At 37.7% G+C, this 16274-nt stretch overlaps 1 protein-coding gene and 1 long non-coding RNA gene across 7 annotated transcripts in view; one reads left to right on the plus strand and one right to left on the minus strand.

Annotated features, from left to right (window-relative positions):
- LOC309663860 overlaps positions 1-16274 on the plus strand; it is a 102727-nt gene that overhangs the window by 54800 nt on the left and 31653 nt on the right. The gene's annotated exons all lie outside the window — the stretch shown is intronic.
- LOC309663830 (phospholipid-transporting ATPase FetA-like) overlaps positions 1-16274 on the minus strand; it is a 112291-nt gene that overhangs the window by 23767 nt on the left and 72250 nt on the right. For all 6 annotated transcript variants that reach the window (XM_082468372.1, XM_082468373.1, XM_082468375.1 and 3 more), the window contains 3 exons: positions 7344-7540; positions 5006-5214; positions 2625-2668 (listed from right to left, as the gene is read on the minus strand). In XM_082468372.1, the coding sequence (XP_082324498.1) occupies positions 2625-2668; positions 5006-5214; positions 7344-7540 (450 nt within the window). The remainder of the gene's footprint in view (positions 1-2624; positions 2669-5005; positions 5215-7343; positions 7541-16274) is intronic.

Here is a 16274-nt window from a genome sequence, read left to right on the forward strand (position 1 = left end):
AAAATATGAGCTAAGGTTTCAAGGTCCTCAGTGAATGAAGTGGAGAAGCCAGAAGACTTGTAAATGTCAACGACAAGAAGAAAGAGGAATACAGCTAGAAGTCATAAGCATCACAGGAAGAAAGATTATATGAGGGAGAAAAAGTAATAGTTTAAAAGTGGCACAGGAGGGGCTTTCCTGGTGGCACAGTGGTTAAGAATCTGCCTGCCAATTCAGGGGACACGGGTTCAAGCCCTGGTCCGGGAAGATCCCACATGCTGCAGAGCAACTAAGCCCATGCGCCACAACTACTGACCCTGCACTCTAGAGCCCATGTGCCACAACTACTGAAGCCTGTGCTCCTAGAACCTGTGCTCTGCAACAAGAGAAGCTACCGCGATGAGAAGCCCGTGCACTGCAACAAAGAGGAGCCCCCGCTCGCTGCAACTAGAGAAAGCCTGTGCGCAGCAATGAAGACCCAAGGCAGCCAAAAAAAAAAAAAAAAAGAAAAGTGGCACAGGGTAATGAGGACAATACCTTTGGGCTTTTGGTATGCGGAGTACGAGAGATGGAGGAAAAGGGATATCCTCCGGGAAAGTCATCTTTCAATCAAGGTAGAGAGAAGAAAGCATTTTAATGAAAAGATAAGGCTGTGGGTGTTTGCTTACAAGAGAACAAAGATTCCAGGGATCCAGAGGAAAATGTGTTATGGTCGATCAGTAGCAAAAGGAAGAGGAAGAGAAAGGTAACTCCAGGGTAACAATTTACTCCCTAGAAGCTATAACTTTGTTTATATTGCCAAGGTCATTAGCAGAGTCCCTGGAAGAGGATTTAAGGCAAATACTGATTTTATTTCCCATCTCCAGTCTCTCTGGATGGATAAGGGTGAGGCAGTAGTTGGGAGGCAGAGTTACCTGTTTAGTACTTAAGTCAAGTGGCTAAAGGTTTGGAATTGGTTCTAGTAGGAAAGAGATAGGGTGAGTAGTATACTGAATATAATGGAAGAAGCCCTATGAAGGGATGCTTAAAATCAAACCCATAAACAAAAGTTGAGATCCAATACTGGAAAAAACAGTAAAATTGAACCAGCCAGAGACAGGAAGAATGAAAAGGAAAATATTCTTACAATTGTGTGGGTTAGGACTATTGAGTATGTCATAAATCCTGAAGCTATAAAGGATAAAGACTGATAGAATTAATTACATAAATTAAAAACTTCTAAACAAAAAACTATAAACAAAAGCCAAAAGACAAAACTGGAAAAAAATAATTGTAACATATGTGCCAGACGAAGGAAAAGTTGGTATTTTTACTATATAAGGAGCCCCTTGAAATAAGAGAAAAAGAACAAAGAATATGAACAGGCAATTCACAAAAAAAGTATAAATGGGCAATAAAGTGATTGGGAAGAGGAAGGAAAATAAGCACATAAAATGATTCAATCTAATTAGTAAACAAAGAAAGGTAAATTAAATGAGATATCATTTTCACAATTAAATTTCTAAAGATTGAAATATTAATGCCCAGTACTGACAAGGATACAGTATGGGAAAAGAGGAATTCTCATATATTTTTGGTGGGATTATAAATTGATGCCATCTATCCAGAGAGCAATATGGCACTATTAAGTGCATTAAAAATCTAGCCACCCTTTGACCAACTAATTTTACTTCCAGGACTTTATTCTAAGGAAATAATTTTCAGAAGAGGAGACAAAAATGTATATACCTGGATGCTTACCATAATGCTATTTATAATAGCAAAAGACAACAGAATAAAAATAGGGGATTGGCTAAATCAATTAAGATACATCAATGTAATTGGCTATGACAGCCATTCAAAATGATGATGTAGACCTAAATATACTGACACGGAAGGAGGGCCACAATATAGTGTCAGGTGAATAAAAGGAGGCTGAAAATAGCATGCATGCTACGATCCATCCATCCATCCTTCCTTCCTACTTACCTACCTACCTACTAGACCTAGGTGTATATGTGTGTATATATACATATGAAAAGCATCTGAAAGGATAAATATTCCTAGATTTTATACTGGTTATCTAAGTGGGACTGAATGATTTTAATTTTCTTCTTCATACATTTCTATATTGTTTGAATTTTTTTTTATCATGAGCACAGATTATTTTTTAAATAGAAAAAGCCAATAAAGCTATTTTCATTTTTAATTAATTAATTAATTTGTGTTTAAAAGAAATTTTAATAGCACTATTCAGAAAACGAATAATATTCATACGTAGAACTAGAATTTATTCTCAAGTAACGTAATGTCTTCCAAAAAAGTATCTTAAACCACTATTCATTTGCTCTCCTAGATCATTTTTATGAGCTCAAGGACTCATCCCTTTGCTGGTTTCTTCAGACATTCCTTACTTTTAAAAAATTTATATATTATTTATATAAAATCACCTTCTTATAATAAGCTGTTTTCATTTTAAAACACACACCCAAATACCCTCAAATAAACAGAGTTCATTTATATAATACTTTCTGATATTATGGGGCCAATAACAGCTGTAATATTTAAGGGGCTCAGGGAATCCCAATCTGTGTTAAAGATGCTGCTGTGCGGCACAGCCTCACTCAGGTCCCACATGCATTTCACAGGGCGCTGTAATCACTCACCTCCGAGACTTCTACCCTCTGTCCATTCTTGTCATAGACAACACCTGTTGGTAAGTAAACAGAATACACACTTGGCAAGGGCTTTAAAGAAGGGTTTACATTTTTTTATTGTGGTAAAATATGTATAACATAAAATTTTCATTTTAACCATTTTTTTTTAAACATCTTTATTGAAGTATAATTGCTTTACAATGGTGTGTTAGTTTCTGCTTTATAACAAAGTGAATCAGTTATACATATACATATGTCCCCATATCTCTTCCCTCTTGCATCTCCCTCCCTCCCACCCTCCCTATCCCACCCTTCTAGGTGGTCACAAAGCACAGAGCTGATCTCCCTGTGCTATGCGGCTGCTTCCCACTAGCTATCTATTTTACATTTGGTAGTGTATATATGTCCATGCCACTCTCTCACCCTGTCACATCTCACCCCTCCCCCTCCCCATATGCTCAAGTCCATTCTCTAGTAGGTCTGTGTATTTATTCCCGTCTTGCCACTAGGTTCTTCATGACTTTTTTTTTTTTTTCTTCCTTAGATTCCATATATAGAGTCTGTCATACAGAATGAAGTAAGTCAGAAAGAGAAAAACGAATACAGTATGCATTTTAACCATTTTTAGTGAACAATTCAGTGGCATTAATATCATTCACAATGTTGTACAACAATCACCATTATATATTTCCTAAACTTTTTCAGCATCCTAAACAAAAACTCCTTACTCTTCCCTATTCCCAGCCCCTGGTAACCTCTAATCTGCTTTCTGTCTCTATGAATTTGCCTATTCTAGATAATTCATATAAGTAGAATGATAAAATATTTCTGATTGTGTCTGGCGTATTTCACTTAGCATAATGTTTTCAAGAATCATCCATGTTGTAGCATGTGTCAGAACTTCATTATTTTTTATGTCTGAGTGTTCCATTACATGGATATACCACAGTTAGTTTACCCATTCATCTGTTGATGGACACATGGGTTGTTTCTACCTTTGGGCTATGGTGAATAATGCCGCAATGAACACTGGCATACATCTATCTGATTGAATTCTCTGTTTTCTTTTTTTTTTCTGGTATGTACCTTGGAATGGAATTACTGCATCATATGGTAATTTAAAGGAGGATTTTTAAAAGCTTATTTCTTCTGATTCTATCATCCTAGACTTGCAGTTAAGCCCCTCGAATCCCTTCAGGCCACCTAGCTCTCAGTGCCCTATGAGCTCCTTTCCTCAAGCCAATGGTAAGAATAATGCTGCTTGGGGTGCAATTCTTCTCCTTAAGTGTGAGTGAGGTGAGGCTGGAGGCTAGTCATTTATGAGAGACTTCGTACCTCAGGAAGCCTTTCAATCAGAAAAGTTACCTAGAGGATATGTGAAAGTAGTGCTGGAATGTTTAGGATTCTTGGCCAGTAGACAGCATAGACAGAATGGGGGTGGAAGACAGTCTGATACCAAGCATAGAAACACCCATGACCCTTTTCAACCTTATCCTTACCCTTACCCAGTGTATGGTCAGGTCATACAATGAGTAAGAAAATTAAGATCCTCACCCAAATCAACCATCTAAAAATAAGCTTTCAGAGTTTATACATGTGAAAACTTGTTTGGCAGGGGTAATAGAAAATATTAGAGTGCTCTAGCTTTTTTTAAAATTTTAACTTTAATTTTTTTATTTTTTAAATTTAACTTAAAAATTTTTTAATTTAGGTGAAATTCATATAACATACAAGTAACCATTTTAAAGTGTACAACTCAGGGGCATTTAGTGCATTCACAGTATTTTGCAAGTTTCAAAGCTTTTTCATAATCCCAAAGAAACACCCCATGTGGTCCATCTTTTTAGATGTGATTGCTTTCCTTAGCTAGTTAGTGCAGTGGGCATGAATGTTCACACATATAAGGACTTAACACTATCACAAAAACAAGCTTATGCCTAAGGCAGGAAATAAATGAATAACTGGGCATGGGAGACACATCAAACTCTGAATACCCTTTGATGGCTTCTTTCTAGAGTGTTTATTGGTCTGAGGGGGAATCAGGAGAATAGCAGCTTCAGAAATATGCTGGTTGCACCATCTGATTTAATGTGAGAGTAACTAAGATTCCCCAGACATTGGGAATTCCTTGAGGACGGAGATTAATTCTTATACATCTTCATATTTTCAACATCCAACACAGTGGATTGCATCTAAAAGGTGCTAAATAAATGCTTTTGGTTAGAACTGAATGGGCTAGGTGAGCTTTGCTTAGTGAACAGAGCAGGTTGTGAGAATAAGAAGTAAATGTGAATTTAGAGGCATATAGATTTAGAGATAGATCATTCTTGAGAACAATCTGCAAAGTAATATTTCCCCAAGACTCAGGGAAAGCAGAAAAATATGCATACCATAGAATTTCCCATTAATAGAACACTTGTTGAAAATCATGATGTTCTGAGTCAGGGTCCCTGTTTTGTCGGAGAACACGTATTTGACCTGGCCGAGCTCCTCATTAAGGGTGGTGGTACAAGCCCGTGCTGGTGTGTTCTTTAGTTCATAAAACATCCTCCGATCCCAGTTGATATAGAAACTGTTGCCCAATCTTATTATCTCAACACTAAGGAGAAAGCAAGAAAAGAAGGGTCCTGGGTCAAAGCAGGGCAAGCAAATTCATCATCCTGGTTTCCTTCGTACCAGTCCTGTGGTAGAAATGAAAATCAGAATACCTTCCTTGGGAACCTACAATCTTGAAGGACCCTTCGTACTAGCCAACCCATTGTAATTCTGACTTTGACCATTATCACTCAAGGCTTTACTTGATTACCAGACATACTGATTAACTTTGCTGAGGCATACTCCCTTTACAGCCTTTCTTCCAAAATTTTTGAAATTCTGCAATAATGCAAGGCCTGCCAGAGTTAAGAGCTAATTTATAAAACATAGCCTAGGCTTAATTAGAGAGTTATTGCTGCTGTCATGTAAACTCATTGGTGGGGAAGAGAGAGAAACTTCAGACTTGAAATAGCACTTCTTTGTTTCAGAAGGGAAAGATCTGTGAGATTCAGAAACAGCTTACAGGAGCTGACCCTCTGATAAATTTCTAGGCAGATCCAGCCTGCCTGTGGGGTAGCTTTTCCCTAGAATAGCCTCCTCTTCATTTTATCCGAGTTTTCCCAATTGTGTTTGTCACATTCCACTTCTGTTCCAAATAACATGCGTATAGATTCTTTATGGTTAACAAGCATCTTCATTTTAAAACAGTGAAGACTTTTAAGTGGCTTCCTTCCTATCATCATTCATATTTAGTTTGTGGTAGTTTAGACTGCTTCATTAGTAATCCCTGTCTGAGACAACTGCATTGAGCAACACGGATTTTTTGTTTGAGGTGAGGGAAGAGGTGCTCAGGCCCACATTATTGACTTTATTAGTCCTCATGTGTTGAGTCTTGACCTCTCCCTTCCTTCACCATACCAGTCACCAGAGCAATCTCTCTAAACCCAGACATTTAATGATATTATTTCTTTCCTAAGAAAGATCTCTGCTGCTTTTAAGATAAAACTCAAACTCCTTGGCCTGGCATTCAAGGCTCTCCTGAATCTAATCCTAAATTACCATCCAACACCTTAGTCTAGGCTACTCACTGTTCTACGACCAGATCAAGCTTTTAAAAACCTCCAAACCTTTGTACATACTCGTCTTTCTGCTTGTAATATTCTTTTCCTACTTTCTGCTTGGTAAATTCTACTCTTTTCTCAAATATCAGTTTGATTATTACTTTTTTCTGTAAATCCTAAGCCTCTACAGGCAGAACCAACCTATTCCTTTTCTAGGCTCCCATAGCATTCACATATACATTTCTATTACATCATTCTTCATATTGTACCTTAATTATTTACTTAAGTATCTGTTTCCATGTCTATGTTGTAAGTTTATCTAGAGGAAGGGTTGTCTTATTATTCATGTTTCTTTCTCTGGCAGCTAATATAGTGCTTGGCACATAGTAGTTGTTCAATAAATATTTATTAAATTAGTAAGATAATTTAATTATATTGAGTGATTTTGGGGTTGGGATGCCACAGTGCAGGGTTTAGGAAACCTGAAAAGAAGGATGCAAAAAATGTGTTTGTGTGTGTGTATGTGAAAGGGAATGTTGAAAATAGAAAAAGGAGATCAGAGTACAGTAAAGACTTATTTTACCTATATTTCAAATTTTTGTCCAAGGTGCTCATGAAAAGGGGAAGGAAACATCCTTCATCTTCTCCAACTTTTAGGAACCAGAACTTAAGTCACAATTACACCTATCTACCATCTGCCACATTGTTTCTGTGGGAAAACGCATTCTGAGTTCTGAATGAACTGATTCACAAATGAATGTTTGGAATCTGTCTCACTGATAAACTAGGGGCTGCCTAGATTGTGCTTTAGCATCACCAAATTTGTGTGCATTTTTTTCTAATTATTTCATGTGTTTGTATGTCTTATTTAGTCATGTACATTACAAACTATTTGAGCGTTGGGATAATTTTCTTTTGTATAACCCACATAGTATCTAGGATGGTATTCTGGATATAGAAAGCATTTATGCAGTCTCTAGATATGTCTCCGAGTGTTTTGTGCACCAGGCACTGTGCAAAGTAAAGGGCTAAAGAGCACAGAATCTATGCTTTCTGAAAGTTCACAGTCTAGTTGGGGAATTAAGTAGGAAGTATGAAGTCAGCTTGTCCTCCAGTGGTCAAAGAAGCCTACCTGACGTAGAGGGAAATAGGCACCACGGTGTTGAGAATAATGAAGTAGGACCAGAATATAAGGACGGCAGAGACAGCTGATGAAGAGACATATTCTTTCCATGGCAGAAAATCCTGGAAGTAGTAGCCTTTCTTGTTTTCCCAAATGCAATGACCAACTGCTAGGACAAAACACATGCTGCCTAAAAACAGGAAAATCTAGAAATCAAAAAAAGAATTAAATTAACATTTCATCCAAGACGTGCTGCTTCAGTTCTACCGTTTGGAGCCTATCTCTCAACAAAGCCTCTCTCTTTTCTTGGAGGGCAGGGGGGCCCTGACGCTCACAGTCTCTAGGCAGTAGTACACAGGACAGAAAAGAAAGCCCAGCAGGAGCCATCCTTGGGATTTTGACAGGAGACAATAGTAACTAAAATATAGTAAATATTAATTAAGTGCCAATAATTGTGCTAAGTACTCTACCTGTATTATTTAATTTAATATTTATAATACCCTTCTTTTAATAACAGACAAGAAACTTGATATTAAGAATGGAAAAGTATTTTGCCTAAAGTCATTTGGCTACTAACTAGGATAGACAGGTCTTGAACTAGTTCCAGAACCCAATCTCTTAATTACTCCATTACTGAAGTGAGGTTCTGCTTTAAAAAAAAGTCTAAAATGTGTGGCATTGGCTTAGCAGCTGGGGGTGGGTGGGTGGTAAGGAAATGGATATAAAAGGCTGACAATATGGCAATCATGTTTACAGTAAAGAATATGGTAAAACTGGAAGACAGACCATGTGCCTACTGAGCCTAGAGCTCTAAGGGAAATGGTTAGAATTAGAATATTAGTGTGTTGGCTGACTTTAACAAAAGTTAAAAATAGGGGAAATAACTGGCCAATTTTAAGCAGAAATGAAAAGGAATAGCGTGAAATCTGGGTCATCAAAGGACTGGAAAAGCCTATTACTTTTAGACACCAAAGAGGAAAAAAGAGACAAGATTGAGATCTTAAGCAAACAAGGCCCAATAATTCTTTTCAGCTGAATAAAATGAATCAGGCTGGAGGCAATGTCCAGATTAAAGATGGCACCTTTTTACCGAACCAAGATTATTGTTCTAGATAACCTCAACTTTCTTGCCATTAGGTTGAGAGAAAAGGGCATGGAGGGGAAAGGATGCAAAGAAAGAAGACAGATTTGAGAACTATGTTTAGAAAAGAACTTTGGGGAGGAGGGGATAATAATCCTTAACTCATTTTACAAAGCCAGCATTACTCTGGTACCAAAGCCAGAGAAGGATACTATAAGAAAAGAAAACTACAGGCCAATACCCCTGATGAATGCAAAATTTCTCAATAGCCAACCAAATTCAACAGCATATTAAAAGGATCATACACCATAATCAAGTGGGATTTAGACATTAATGAAAGAAACTGAAGAAGACAAGTAAATGGAAAGATATCTTATGTTCACGGATTGGAAGAGTTAAGCATTGTTAAAATGTCTATACTACCCATGCTATCTATAGAGTCAATGCAATCCCTATCAAGATTTCAATGGCATTTTTTATAGAAATAGAAAAAAAAATCCTAAAACTTTTATGGGACCATGAAAGACCTCAAACAGCCAAAGCAGTCTTGAGAAAGAAGTAAGGTGGGTGCATCTCATTTCCTGATTTCAAACTATATTACAAAGCTATAGTAATCAAAACAGTATGGTACTGGTATAAAAACAAGACATATAGACCAATGCAACAGAAGTGTGAGCCCAGAAATAAACCCATGCATATATGTTCAAATAATATTTGACAAGGGAGGCAAATGGTGTTGGGAAAACTTGATATTCACAGGCAAAAGAATGAAACTGGATCCCTATCTTATACCACTCACAAAAATTAACTTGATATGAATTAAAGACTTAAGTGTAAAACCTGAAATCATAAAACTCCTAGAAGAAAACACAGAAACATAGAGAAAAAGTTCCTTGACAGCAGTCTTGGCAATGACTTTATAGATATGACACCCAAAGCACAAGCAACAAAAGCACAAATAAACAAGTGGAATTATATCAAACTAAAAAGCTTTTGTACAGCAGAAGAAACAATCAATGAGATAAAAAGGCAATCAGTGGAATGGGAGAAGATATTTGCAAACCACATATCTGATAAGGAGTTAATATACAAAATACATAAGGAAATAACTCAATAGCCAAAAAAAAAAATTCAATTAAAAAATGGGCAAAGGTCTTGAACAGACATTTTTCCAAAGAAGATATTCAAATGGCCGATAAGTACATGAAAAGATACTCAACATCACTAATCATCATGTGATACTCTTGGTGGGAATGTAAATTGGTACAGCTACTTTGGAAAACAACATGGAGGTTCCTCAGAAAATTAAAAATAGAACTACTATATAATCCACTTCTGGGTATATGTAAAGGAAATTAAATGACTCTCTTAAAGAGGTATCTCCACCCCCATGTTCACTGCAGCATTATTTACAATAGCCAAGACAGGGAAACAACCTAAGTGTCTATCAACAGATGAATGGATAAAGAAAATGTGACACACACACACACACACACACACACACACACACACACTACAATGGAACATTATTCAGCCATGAAAAGAAGGAAATCCTGTCATTTGAGACAAATGCCCAACTCTCCAAAAAACTGCCAAATGCTTTCCAAAGTGGCTGTACAATTTTACATTCCACCAGCATCATATGCCCACATACCTGTAGAGAAGACATGTATGATGTTATTGTGAACCACTTCTAAGTCTACTCAGGGGTCTTCAAACCTGTGCCCTTTATCACAAGGTGTGAATTGCTCAAAGCAACCCATCCCCACTGCTAGAAAATTTTAGGTCTCATCTTTGAGTCACTGATAAAAAGTCTTTGGAGACAAGAGTATGAAGGCAGGAGGAGAAGATCTAACTGGGACCATTCTCAGAAAATGAGATTAAAAAATCCTTATTATGAAAAATTTCAAACACATATTAATGTATATAAATACTATAATGAACCCGTATGTGCCCATCACCCAGCTTCACCAATTATCAATTCGTGGCCAGTTTTATTTTATTCCAAACCTCCTCTTCCCCTGTCCTCCCTTTTATTTTAAGCAAATTTCTCACATTATATAATTTTATTTGCAAACAGTTTAATATATCTCTTTAAAGGATCTTATTTAAACACATAATCACAATACCTTTATCACTTAAAAAGTTAGTAATAAATCCTTAATATCATTCAATATTTGAGATTTGAGAGTTGAATAAGGGATGGAGGAGAACAAAACAGGAGGATCAAGATAAAAAAGAATAAAATCTGCTTTCATTCCTAGCCTAATGCAGATTCATACTGAGTAGTTCCGCTCTTTGTGATGAAGGTTTCTTCGGGGCCATAAAACCCTTCTTAATCTTACTCCTCCTTCCTTATGCTTCTCTTTAATGGGTCATGTGAAAGCATGGCTTATCCTCATGGTTCAGATTAAACTTCAATGATGAGTTCTACTGGCTTTGCTTTCCTTTTGGACAGTCTATGTGGCCAATATTAAATCTGAGACCATATTCCTCTACCTGCCACTTCTCCAGGCCCGACCCCATCAGCTCCAGTGGGAAAAAGTGGGGAAGGTAAAATGATTATAATAAACTATTATTTATTTATAAATATAAATTTATTTATAATCTATTTGTTTATTATAAATTATTAGAATAAATAATTTGATACCCTCTAAAGCTGTGGAAGAAAATTACTGAGTGAACTTCAACACCCTTTCTGCTCCATACCTGTTGCCTGGACAATTGAGAATTACCCATCAATCATTTCCAGTGCTGTGCCATCCCTCCATTGTTAGACTATGAGTCCTCCAGAACCAGATCTTTCTGTTCAGATTTTTTAAAAAATTTATTTAATTAATTAATTTATTTATTTTTGGCTGCGTTGGGTCTTTGTTGCTGCCTGCGGGCTTTCTCTAGTTGCGGCGAGCCGGGGCTACTCTTTGTTGCAGTGCGTGGGCTTCTCATTGTGGTGGCTTCTCTTGTTGTGGAGCACGGGCTCTAGGTGCGCAGGCTTCAGTAGTTGTGGTGCACGGGCTTAGTTGCTCCACGGCATGTGGAATCCTCCCGGACCAGGGCTCAAACCCGTGTCCCCTGGCTTCAGTAGTTGTGGTGCACGGGCTTAGTTGCTCCACGGCATGTGGAATCCTCCCGGACCAGGGCTCAAACCCGTGTCCCCTGCATTGGCAGGCGGATTCTTAACCACTGCACCACCAGAGAAGTCCCTTTCTGTTCAGACTGAGCCAGCAGAAAGGAAGTCGGCTTTATCAGACCAAGACCCTGAGAGCAGGGCTTCCCCCCCTCAGAGAGGCCTGCAGGGGCAGGACACAGTCTGCTCTTTCCTCATTCCTAGAGCTTTTCCTGCCATCCTGAGGCTTTCTAAACCCTTGCAGATGTTCTCTTTCTTAAGAAACATTCATGTTGTGATGGAGTTTATTGGTACTTAGCCTAAAGCTTCAATTTGCTTCCTTTCTATAGGAAGAAAGAAACAAGAAATTGTTTTTTGCCACAAACCCCAGATGTTACTTGTTTATTACAAGAGCCAGTCAGACCCAAGAAGACCTGTGTGCAAGGAGTGGTTCCAGTAAAGGCTGAAAGAGATACTCAATTTTGTCAAGAACTAAGGCCATTGCTGGTCACAGTGGAGCTCCCAGGCGTCACAGGCAGTCTGTAAAAAGAGAGTACTCCTTGGTCCTTTGGCCCTTCACTTCTGTGCTTTTCATTGTGCCTTACCCAAGAAGTATATCCTGGATTTCTGGCATCATTCAAATTTCAAGCACTGTGCCCCACAAATACGTCCTACTTAAGAGACTAGGGTTCACAAAGCATTGTCATTGTGAGCTCTGGGGAGATCTGGGGAGGGGGAAAGGACCAAACTCCAGCTCCCCTGTGGACTTATCAGGAAGCAGTTTTACTAAACATGCTTCCTGTGTCTGTCAGATTTTCCCCTAAGAATCATTTCCAAAAATGGGAAAAAATGAAGTGTTTAAATCAGGAAGGATTTCTGCTTCAGCTTTGAGAAATGACAATGCATTGTATCTAACTACACTGACAATGTCTTGGCAAAAATACCACATAAACAAAACTGCTGAGCTGATAAGAACATAGCTAATTCAAGAACATTTCTTCATTTAATAACCATTCAAAAGATATTTCCTGAGAACCATTTTGGGCAAGGCACTCCCAAGAATATAGAGATGAATATGACATAATTTCTACCTTAGAGGCTCATAATTTGGTAGCTCAGGTATTCATTCATTTTTTTCACTAACTCAACACATAATAATGATGCTCCTACTATGTGTCAAACATAATTCTAGGGGCTGGGATACAGTGGTGATAAAAGACAATGCCTTAACTCTCAGGGAGTTTGTAATCCTGTGGAGATACGAGGAAAACAGATATGTTAAGAAAAGAAAAAATACAAATTAACTAGTGCTAAATGCTGTGAGGAAAATAAAACAAGTTAATACAATAAAAAAGGTCTTAGTGGAGGTGGCCACTTTAGATAGGGTGGCAGAGAAGGCTTCTCTGAAAAGGTGACATTGAATACTGAAAAGGAAGCAAGCCATGCAAAGGCCTAGATAGACATTGCCAGCAAGGGTAAAGGTCCCATGATAGGAACAAGTTTGCTTTCTCACTTGATTTGTAGTTTGCCTGAGTATAGATTTCTAGGTCAAAGTAATTTTCACTAAGAACTTTGAAGGTATGACCCTACTGGTTTCTAGGGCCCAGTAGTGTTGGTGAGAAATCTGATGCCAATCTAATTCTCATTTTTTGTTGGTATCTTATTCTTATCCCTATGAAAAAGTTAAGAGACTTCTATACACCATTGGAGTTCTAGAATTTCATGATGTTTAATGGATGCTTTAAATCTGAAATTCATATCCTTCTTCAATTCTAGGAAATATTTTTCTATTATTTCTTTGACAATATTGTCCCCTCCATTTTCTCTTTCTGATACTCCTGGGAGATCATGTGGGGGCTCTTGGTTTGGTCCTCCATTAAAAAAATGTATTTATCTCTTTGACTTTTGGTTTTATGGTCTAGTAGTATTCTTTGACTCTTTATTTCAGCCCTTCTATTGGCTTTTTAATTTCAATGATTTTTACTTTCCAAAATTCTTTTTGTTATTCTTAGATTGTCTTTTTTATTCTTTCATTAAAAAAAAAAATTTAGGGAATTCCCTGGTGGTCCAGTGGTTAAGACTCTGCGCTTTTACTGCCGAGGGCCTAGAGTGGATCCCTGGTTGGGGAACTAAGATCCCACAAGCTATGGCGTGGCCCCCCCCAAAAAATTTTAGCCTATTCTTATTTTATTTGTGCAATTGCTTCTTCTAAGAACACTAGTAAAATTCTTTTGAAAGTTCTTTTCTTTTCTCTTCCCTGAATTATAATCTGTTTTTTCCAGAGTCAGTTATTCTATTTGTTCATCCTCATCCTCCTCTTTTGTGCTCCTGGTTTCCTTCCAATTCACTTAAAAACAGGAGTAAAAGAGTAGTTTCATCATTATAGGTTGGTTTTATTTCCTTTGGTTAATTTTGTTTCTCTAGCAGGCCACTCCCCTGGATGGGAAGATGGAACCATGAGTTCTGTGTAGGTAGGCAGAATGTGTTATTTCACTGGTTTTACCCTAGAGTACACAAGGAGCTTGCTGGCAAACTTGAGTCCCCCAAATTTAAAATAAAGTGGATTTTACTCTGAAGTGATGACACCTACATTAGAAGCCCTAGCCCTCTGCAGATAGATTGTTAAATTTCTTCGGAAAGCAGTTCTCTTGTTTGAGACTACAGGTCAGATACATTTGTTACTGCTATATGTATGCCTATAGGGGTGGTAGGATGGTACAGAGGGCCAGGTGTTGTCCATGTTGTTTCATGGGCAGTTTTAAAATTAATTATCCTGATTATTACCCCCACATCTTACTCCTGCTCTCAATTCCTGCTGAATCTAGCTTGGAACTACTCTTGAGGAATGCATTTCCGCTGAAGCTTTCACTACTCTGGTTTATTTATCGGTATAATCTACCTACTTTCTGCCTTCCAAAAGCTCATCAGCATCTTGGGTCTGCTGACAGTTCTTCACGCTCTGTCAGGGGATTTATTTTCTATTTGTACTTCCTCACAGTCATTTTATTAGGCTCAAATAGGAAGTCTCAACGTCCTTCTTAAACTAGATGCCCAAAAGTGAACATGGGACCCAAGATAATATTCCCTACTTTCTGAAGGAATGATTGCATGAATGACCTCATAAATGTAGAAATTCATAGCAGCTACTCTGCTAGTTTAGCTGCTCTGGGCATTTACACCGCTTCTCTGCTGCATCCATCTTGTGAGAACTTGAGCAGAGAACTGCATTCTCTTTGGAGACTCCCATTGCAGATCCCTCTATACCTCTGCTTTAATCTGCTCTGGTGTTCTCTAGGCCTGCTATTCAGCCACCATCCTAGGACTTCCTTTCACTGTTCTCATGTTTCCTGGTTTCCATATCTTTCTTGGTTTATTCTCTTGTTTTGCTTGAGTATACACTAGAAGCTTCCTAAGAGAGGATACATGATAAGTAAATTTTTTTGAGTCTTTGCACATATGGATATTTCTTTATATTTGCATTTTATTGATAGTTTCAATGGATTTAGAATTATAGGATGCAAATAATTTTCTGGCAGACATTTGAAGCATTGATGTTTACCTTCTGCTGTTGCTGTTGAGAAGGCCAATGCTATTTTGATTCTTGATCCTTGTATATGACATTTTATTTCTCTCTGGAAGCTCTTAGGATCTTTTAAAAAAATTTATAATTTCTTCACATGTGGTCAATCTGCCATGTTAAACAGATTTGTCATGTGTTTTAATTTTGCCTCCCCAGGGAAATAGCAAGTATAGCAGAAACAGCATTGATTCTGAAAAGTTATGCCTAGATGGATAGATGTGATTATTAATAAAATTATGCATGTAAAGCATCTGGCACATATTGGTGCCCCATCTCCCAAAAGTGAACGTATATACTTGAGAGCTGGACTCAGGACTTATAAATCGTTATGATCCTCACAACATCTGGCACATACTAGGCACATACTAGATTCTCAATAAATATGACTTGATCTCACCATACACAAAAATAAACTCAAAATGGCTTAAAGACTTAAGTATAAGACATGACATCATAAAACTCCTAGAAGAGAACACAGGCAAAACATTCTCTGACAAAAATCGTACCAATGCTTTCTTAGGTCAGTCTCCCAAGGCAGCAGAAATAAAAGCAAAAATAAACAAATGGGACCTAATCAAACTTACAAGCTTTTGTACAGCAACGGAAACCATAAACAAAATGAAAAGACAACCTACAGAATGGGAGAACATATTTGCAAATGATGTGACTGACAAGGGCTTAATCTCCAAAATATACAAACAGCTCATACAACTCAACAACAGAAAAACAAACAACCCTATCCAAAAATGGGCAGAAGACCTAAATAGACATTTCTCCAAAGAAGACATACAGATGGCCAAGAGGCACATGAAAAGATGCTCAACATTGCTAATTATTAGAGAAATGCAAATCAAAACTACAATAAGGTACCACCTCACACTGGTCAGAATGGCCATTATCAAAAAGTCTACAAATAACAAATGCTGGAAAGGGTGTGGAGGAAAGGGAACCCTCCTGCACTGTTGGTGGGAATGTAAGTTGGTGCAGTCACTGTGGAAAACAGTATGGAGGTTCCTCAGAAAACTAAAAATAGAATTACCATATGATCCAACAATCCCACTCCTGGGCATATATCAAGACAAAACTGTAATTCAAAAAGGTACATGCCTATGTTCATAGCAGCACTATTCACAATAGCCAAGACATGGAAACAACTTAAATGTCCATCGACAG

Source organism: Balaenoptera physalus (assembly GCF_965194825.1).
Source record: "Balaenoptera physalus genome assembly, chromosome: 7".
Classification (NCBI taxonomy): domain Eukaryota; kingdom Metazoa; phylum Chordata; class Mammalia; order Artiodactyla; family Balaenopteridae; genus Balaenoptera; species Balaenoptera physalus.